This window comes from Pundamilia nyererei, unplaced genomic scaffold (assembly GCF_000239375.1).
Source record: "Pundamilia nyererei isolate P.nyererei 1_Seehausen unplaced genomic scaffold, PunNye1.0 scaffold00349, whole genome shotgun sequence".
NCBI lineage: Eukaryota > Metazoa > Chordata > Actinopteri > Cichliformes > Cichlidae > Pundamilia > Pundamilia nyererei.
Window position 1 is genome coordinate 400513 of NW_005187750.1, and position 8868 is coordinate 409380.

Genomic DNA, 8868 nt, shown 5'->3' on the forward strand with positions numbered 1-8868 from the left:
AAAATAACTAGAATAATGCAGTAACACTGCTTTAAAACTGTATGAGTAATTGTTGAAACCCCAGCAGGAAATTACTAAACTGGCATTGTTTAACGATCACTATGTTGCTCAGACATAATGGTGTGTGCTCTAGAGACATGGTTATAATGTTCCTGCAGTTCTGCTTTAAAACATGAATGACTCCTACATAGCACAGGAGCTTGGGAGGAATCTGTTTGCAGTGCTGACACACCACTAAGGTTTTTTTCCCCTCCTTCCAAAACACGTAATTCAGGTCACAGAATTTGATGTTCTGCCTAAAAGCCAAAAGGTGGCACCAAAAGCTAACTGTGAGACTGCAAGCATAAACATTCACTTTTGAGTTTACTCCTGTGGAACGAGCTGCCATAATATAACCAAGACATTTAAGCCCTGTTGCTCTGCAACCACAGTTCACCACTCATCACATCAAGCAGTCCATGATAACATTCCATCTATACACCTTAACGCTGAAAGGACAGGCAAATCCTAGATATGAAATGACAAGTCATGATTCATACACCACTTAGAGTTCCCCCAAGACTCTGTTGTGTGTCTGCGTAAAGATCCAATCAGAGGAAAAAGCTGAAGTAAGCCTTGAGGCACCAAACTGCTCTTCTAGATGGATGCTTCCTATACACTGATAGTCCAAGTGTTGGTTAAGAGTGCACTCACACTTGGACTATCAGTTCCCCAGCTCTGTAATTTCCCAAATTCTGCTAGAGCAAGGAAAAGTACAGGTTTTTCATTTGTGCCTGTGGCATCAAGGGACTATCAAAGGTCATAACTTATAACAGCTGAGTTTGTTGCAGCAGAATGGAAGCCAGAGTACAGGAAAGATTCTCTGACTTGTTGACCTCTGCCAGGAGGCACAGTTCTCATGGATAGAGCAAACATCTGGAGGAACACCTGCACTGTACAAATCATATCAGAGTTATTCTAGCACCATCAGGCAGGGCTTATGTCTATAGGCCACAGAAAGTAAAAATCACAAGGACATATCTGCTATCTATCACACTAGGCCTGCTTTGCATTGTTGACATTTTTTAACAGTGGCCTGACGAAAAACAACAACAACTGAAAAACAAGTGAAGAACTTAACAGCTTCTTTTAGCTTCATGCAAATCAACCAACAGTCTTTACCAGATTTGCATGTTAGCATTAAAAACCATGTCTTCATAACTGTAACTTTGGCAGTATTATAGTACTAAACTGCCAAACTTTTGCAGGCACTAAACTGTGTTTAGTGCCTGCAAATGTAGAGATAAATGCAGGCACTAAACACAGTTTTCTTGCTATAGGAGCTAAATTAGCTGGATACATAACAGCTGTGTAATTTTTCCTTATTTTAACTATAGTCGATGTGAAGGGCCAGTGAGAGTGAGGCGATAGTCATTCTTAATCACTGGTTGACAGGAAAAAAAACAAACAAACAAAACAAAACCTTACTGTTCAGTGTTTATTAAAGGTTACATTGGGTGCACTATTACACTTGGTGTGCTGGGCGTTATTGACAGCTTATTTCTAACAGTGGTGTGACATTTAAAAAAAAACCCTGAAAAACCACATACCAACTTCTTTTATTTAAAAGTCACTGGTGGTCATGACTTCGAACAGTTGAGTCTGCTGCAGCAAAAATCAAGCTGGAAGACAGGAAAGATTCCCTGACTTGATGACCTCTGCCAGCAGGCACAGTGGATACAGCAAACCCCTGGAAGACGGGTTTATGGTTGACTGCAGAATGCCTTTAGGGCAAAGACAGTTAAAATCACATGAAAAAAATCTGCTGTCTGTCACACTAGACGTGCTTTGCATTATTGACTTTTTTTTTAACAGTGGCCTGACAAAACAACAACAACAACAACAACAACTGAAAAACCATTTAGCAGCTTCTTTTAGTTTTCTGCAAATCAATCAGTATCTTTCCATTGTAGCTTAACTGGATACATAACATGTAGAGAGATTACACGGCTGTTAACTATGACTGGCAATGTGGAGGCCAGATTAGTGTGAGGTGATAGTAACTCTTAACCACTGGTTAAGAAGTATTTATTTAAAAGAGGCATTGTGTGGAGGTTAAGCCATACTGAGACGGGCTAAAGTTGAAGTATATAGGTCAATGCCATTACCAGATGTGAAATGAGGGAGGCTGACTTCCTGCGATACTTCTTCGCTTAACCACAGCTACACTAACACAGTAATACACACTGATGCACTTAAGAATGCTGCAGGGTACTAAAAGTGAAAATAAATAGAAAACCCATTGGAATGTTTTAGAGAAACACTTTATTTCTTTTATGAAAAGAAACACAAATTTTGCTAACGTTTTCTTGTTACAAAATATATATATAATTTACAATAGAGATATATAAAATATGCTCACAAATACATCAAGTTCACTGCATACATTTTAGTACAAAAAACCCACAACCTCATTTAATCAATTAAAGTCTTGAATGACGTAAGAAAAAAAATCATTCAGTACCTTTAACTGAAATGTTCTGTTAACTTGATGAACGATGAAAGGAAGCACTGAAACAATTGCTCGGTAAATTTATACCAGATTAGAATGATCTGTAACTTACAAAGGCAGAATTATTTTAATCCATAAAAATTGTGATGCAGCTGAATGAACGTTTTCCTAAGGTTGTCTTCTTCACAAGCTGCAATGTAAAGAGCCTTGACATGATGCAACTGCAGCTGATTTGGTTTCAGTTGGAGTTAAGCTGTCAGCCAGTGGAAAGTAAACATTACTTGTAACATTATCTTTCAGTTAATCCCATGCTAAGTATGCTGACATTTTGTAAATGCAGCAGTTTTTACTGCAGATGTCAGGCTGACATTTCAAAAAAACTGGACACGACCCCAACAACTTTCCACGTCTACCGCAGATAGGTTAACCATCTGTCATTTCAAAACTGTCAGGGGGTTTTAATTCCGCACCTCCTCTCCCACATACTTTATTTGCATTCAGCATTCAGTAATTTCAAGAAGGGTGCCACCTCTTTCCTGTCAACTTAATTCCTTTGCATCACATACACAGATATGTGTAACCAAACATCTACGCGTGCAAATCTAGCACACGATCAGTCTTCGAACCAGCGAAATCCAGGTGTCTGCAGATTACACACTGTAACTGTTAGGAGTTTTAATTCTGACTTTAAGGCACTTAAGAAACTGCAAGAGGAGAAACGTTAGCCTCCATATTATTCCAGCAAGTACATAGTTTTCAGTCTTTCACTCTTTGAGTTTACAGAAGCATCCTTCTAAGCTTCACACAAAATACAGAAGCCCAGGAAAATAATTGAGTCCAAGGTTGCATATGTCAGTGCAAATTAATAAAGGAGACATATTGCTAGCATCATATACATAAAAACCATTACGTGTTCACATTTGAAATACATCCTTTGCTCTCTGGTTTGGTATGCTTCATCAAAATGAAATTCGGTGATTCAGTTATATTGCCATAACTGCGCCACACTGTCAAAGGTGAGTCATCGTCTTTCATACGCCCCCCTTTCTTTGTCTCTTTGAAAAAAAAACAACCACAGAACTGTTTCTCAATAGTGTATGTGCTACATATCCTCTATTGAGCGGGAAACCCATTTACACATTTTGGACACAGTCAGTCAAAGTCTTTATGACTTGAAAAGTTTGGGGTATAGGGCTTTAATTGTAGATGGAGTGGTGATGACATTTCCAGACGAAATGGTGGTCTCCAGACCCGGTTCTAACTTCTGGGAGGCCACCTCAGTTTTACTGAAACTGCACTCCAGGAATGGCATCCCAATCTTCTTCACCTGCCCATCCGACGTCATTAGACACGGCCGACAGAGGAGCCTCAGAATGGCCCTCCTCATGTCCTTACTGGTCAGTGTGTAGATGATGGGGTTGAGGAGCGAGTTGATAATGGCTACTCCCAGGAAGTACTCAGCCTTGTAGAGCACAGAGCATCCACGGATGGGGCAGGAAAAATCTATCAGGAGGAGAATGAAAAGGGGCAGCCAACAAGCGATGAAGACTCCCAAGACAATGGTGACTGTCTTGAGGAGAGCAATGTACTTCTCTGACTTCCTGGCTAAGCCCTTCCTTATGCTGCCTGACAAGCCGAGCCGCTGGCGCTGTGTGTTGGTGCGGACGATGCGGAAAACACGCACATAAAGCACCACGATGGCCAAGAGCACAGCGCTGAAAACAGACACACAGCACAGAATGTAGCTTTTGGCATAAAGCGGGAGCACCGTTGAACACTGGTCCAGTCTGCGGATGCAGTTCCATCCCAATATTGGGAGGATTCCCAAAAACCCTGCCACGGCCCAGCTCGCACCAATTAGTGCCAACATGCGTCCCCGCTTTGCCCCATGATACGGCCTCATGGTCACCATAGTGACATGGCGTTCAATCGCAATGGCTAGTAGACTAATTATAGAGGCAGCCAGAGTGATAAAGACCCCTCCCTCCCGGAGGAACCACATCACTGGTGTCAGTTTTAAAGTATTTTTTCCCGATAGGAGGATATTGACCATGTAGGCAATACCAGCCAGCAAGTCTGACAGAGTCAGGTTTCCCAGCAGGTAATACATGGGCAGGTGGAACTTTTTATTCCTCCAAATGGCAAGCAGAACCACAGTGTTCTCCAGGATGATGAGGACACACACCACCAGTAAGGCAATGCTTTCAGGTTTGAGCCTATCACGGTTGCTCAGCTTCTCAGTGTAGTTGTAATGCTTTTCAATGACAGATTTGTCCTGGTATTCACAGAAGAACTGCAGGTAGCATGAAGATGAGGGAGTAGTGGAGGTGGGGGGTGAAGCTGAAGTCACTCTACTGGAAGAATTTAAAGCCTCCATGCCTGATGTTGCTTTTCTTCTATTCTGTGTGCACTCAGTAGCTACAAAGTCATCTTTGATGATATGCTTTCAGTAGTAGGAGCGGTGAAGAATTTATCAAATGGATACCCACTCTCACAGAAAATGCCAGAGCCCTTTCAATACATAGAGGGATTACATGCAGCATATACAGTGTAATCCTCCAGGATCCTCAGATGTTTTCTTTGCCCCTTTTTGCCAGCAGAGGGTGGTTTTGAGCTCTGCCTGGTTAGAGAGCTTAGACATGCACTGCAAAAAGACATGAGAATAGAGCATAAAAATGATGGCAAGATGAAATGCAGAATCAGTGAAATTGAAAATAACTGCTTAAAATTGTCACAGTTTTAAATGTACATATTAAAGTGGATATTTACTGGTTCCATAATCTGACATTTGGCCCAAAAAGATTGAGCGCATCAAATCTGATGAATCCAAAGAAACCAAAGTGTAGGCTGAACATATGAAATCTATTGCTGCATCGCCTGACAGATACATGTACAGGCAAGTATGAATGCATAATCACATTCATTTAACTTAGGCTTGACCTCTTGTTATTCACTAAAACAGATGAGAGAAAGTAACTATTGCTGTTTGTGTGTGCTGGGCTGAATAAGATGCAGAGAGCAGAGGGGTAAATTTAATGTCAGACGGACATTTAGGTTTTGCAGCTGTGTATAAACTAAATGCCAGTTACTCTAAGGTTGTTAGACAAGAACCATCACACTGTGTGCGTTTGATTTGACACACATGCAGCTCATTTTCATTGTGTACATGACGTGTGTTTGAAGCCAACTTCACATATGCAAATCTACTTTAAACCCTCAAAGTTTAATACAGAAACAGCACGTCTGAAGTTTACACCATTGGCCAATTCCAATATAAATACACTGATGGATTTAGCCATTAGGCTGGATACAGTCAGGGGTGATTAAGTTTACATTCTTTTCAGTCTCTTTTTGTGTGAAGGATTTTCCCCCCCTTTTTCTTGAGTCATGTGTTAACATTTAACAAATGTTCTGGAGGCTTGAACTCATTTAGCTCACTGGCAAGAATTTGGGAAATTAATGCAACATGAGCATAGTGTCTGTGTGTCGGCTCTCTCCATTGTACAGTCATGATTTACATAATGTAGAAAAGTATGAATGAAGATTATAAAAGCATACCAGGATTTCTGTGTCAAATGATGTCACTATGAGCATTTGTATGCAATAACTAAAGCACTTTTTTTCTTTCAAAGATTTCAAACTTCCTGGAAAAATGTTTTTTTTCCCTGTATATCACTTAGAGAGAAATATCTATAAATGTTAGTTAAGATATTTTGGCATCCTTGCTTATCCCTGGTATGACAGTGATAAAAAATACAAAATAAAAATAAAAAAGCAAGGTTAAGATGTTACAAATACATTTTTATGCAAATCAGGAAAATATAAAGCCTGTGTTCTAAACTGTATAAACAAGCCTTAACTTCAACTTCAACTAAAACAAAGTGTCTAAAGAAAAAATGGTAACAATATTGTCAAATTTTGAATCAGACATGGGAAACACAAAGAAAGAACGAAAGAAATTACCTGGGAAATGTTGTAGTATTACTTTTATCCTGCACTTCATTTGCTGTTCAGTCATCAGAATCCAGACAAGCACACCAAGTAAGTCACAGTCAAACTGAGGAGGCAGAGGGAGTGAAGTGCGACCTTAGCTGAAACATGCATCAGCTTCGGGGGTTGGTCTTAGCCTGAACTGTCTCTCCCCCTTACATTCCCTCTCTCTTCTTCTCTCTTGCTCACTCTTGCACATTTGCACAGATAGTGTGTGCGCGTGAACACATACAGAATACATACAGATGTGTGCCGCTTCAGATGAGCTGGTGCAGAGATCTTTATCACATTTCATTGTATTCTGTGAATCTCAATATACGACATCAGTAGTCGTGATTATAGTTCAAGGTTCATGTTGTGTTAGTGATGAACCAACAAATATAAACGGATGATATCAACTGAATTTTTCTTATTTCATCACAAAGCCTTGCCCTCTCATTAAATATAGAAAACATAATGACAACATAGGAAATGTTTCTGGGTCTCCGATTAAAATCTAAACTGCCCTCATTTCCCTTTAAGTGTTACCGCTATTATTACAGGTGCTGTTAAATAAAGGGAAAAAAATCCAAAACTAGGGAGAACACTGACTTAACACATACATAATCATAATTAGAATCATTTTTAAGTATTTATGTGTTCCCATGAATAACTGCTATGCTACAACTCTTCAGATACATTTCGTACACTAAAACTTTGCAACTACTTGGAAAAAAACTGGAAGAACCAGTTTTGAACACTGCAGCAACAGTCCCACTCTGGGCCAAGTGAAATAAGGACATCGAGCTTTTTTTTCTGTCAAGTTCCACAGAAATTCGATTTAGCCGTCTCATGGTTATCTGTTCTAAAAACTCTACTTTTACAGTGAGGGAAGTGAAAGGAATCTAATTCACATGGTTCAAGCCCACAGTGACATCCCAGTTCTCAGAACCTGATTGTAGCATGCTTTGACACGCTTCAGCAGGTTACCTGTGAAACCTCCCCTGCAGGGCCTGCAGACCGTTTATCAGAGCTAAACAAAGCAGGGGAGAGGTAAGTGTGAAGCAATGCAAGTTAAACAAAACTTTTGTTGGTTTGTTGTGGGTTTCAAAGCTGACACTTGGAGTTGTGCAAATGCACACACTGCTCTGTAGAAGGAGAAACACTGAAAGTGATTGAATGCATGTGAAAAAGCTGTGTAACTCAAATAACTTTCTCTGCCCACAGGTTCTGACAGTTCAGATTCCTGCTCTTTATCCGTCTGTTCCTCTGATTCGTTACACCACTGTATTCAAACAGAGGCTACCTTCTACCGAACCTGTTTGGTGTGGCAAATATAACTGGTTTAGCTAAAGGATTTGCAAGCTTCTTTGTGTATATCTGTGTCAGCATGTGGGCAGTGCATAACACAACAATATGTGTTTGTGTACTGATAGCATTAAGGGTTGCCTCACCTGATAAAGGCCGTTAAATGTGACTGCTCACACGCTGACATGCATTAATGAACCAGTGGTCACTCAAATGCAGCCGTTAAAAAAGGGGGCAGCATACTCAGCAGTAGAAACATGACTTTATTCCAGGTATAGCATAAACTTCTTTCTTCTTCACAAAGATGACTGTGAGCTATCTGAGTTACTGCAAAATCAGCAGGTTTCCATTCCTCTGTTCCATCCAGTTAATGTTGATATTATTTCCAGTGTGTTTGCACCTTTTATCTATTTGTAGGGCAAGTAACACACAAAACTTTATCTGGTCTTAATGTTTTTATGCGTTGGTGTATAAGTTACATGCTTTACTCACACTTCCTGCTCTCTGCACCGCTGCATGTAGGGGGGGATTCCTATCAGGAGATCATTAAGGGTAATATCCTATGTGGGTGAAAACACATCAAAGAGAGGTGTGGGTGTAGGACACTTATGCTCATGTCTCATTTCGTTTTGAATGCTGACATACATATTTTTTGAGATCTTTTATTTTATATATGCTGTGGTTTTTAAACAACTGAAACATACACTGCATGCCTCTTCCTCTTGACATGTATTTTTGACATATATGTCTGGCTACACACACACACACACACACTTTCAGCTAAACCAGGTCTACTTGGGTGTGGATTTAATGTTGACTTATGTGACCACAAGGATCTGTAAAGGAGGTTTATTTCACTGGGCCGCAGCCAACCGGCTGATTTGATTCTATCGAAGGAGTAATGGCTTCTCTAAGCTGTCTGCATGATGTTTCAGCTGTAGTGTTAATATTCTAAAATCCCTGATGTTTTGCAGCCTGTGTGGACAGACATCTCTGTCAAAAGTTAATGAACACTTGGAAAATCGAGGAAACAAGGACCACCTACAGTCTGAGAGCTAGGAAAATGCTGTAACTCTTATGGCACCATAGTACATATTTCA

The 8868-nt window shown here is 40.2% G+C and overlaps 1 protein-coding gene across 1 annotated transcript; it reads right to left on the reverse strand.

Annotated features, from left to right (window-relative positions):
* Window positions 1-2345: 2345 nt before the first annotated feature.
* s1pr5b (sphingosine-1-phosphate receptor 5b) lies at window positions 2346-6552 on the reverse strand. Its single transcript, XM_005752230.1, has 2 exons — window positions 6455-6552; window positions 2346-5135 (listed from the first exon to the last, which is right to left on the reverse strand). The coding sequence occupies exon 2, from the start codon at window positions 4866-4868 to the stop codon at window positions 3657-3659; it is 1212 nt and encodes a 403-aa protein (XP_005752287.1). The 5' UTR covers window positions 4869-5135; window positions 6455-6552; the 3' UTR covers window positions 2346-3656.
* Between the last annotated feature and the right edge of the window lie 2316 nt (window positions 6553-8868).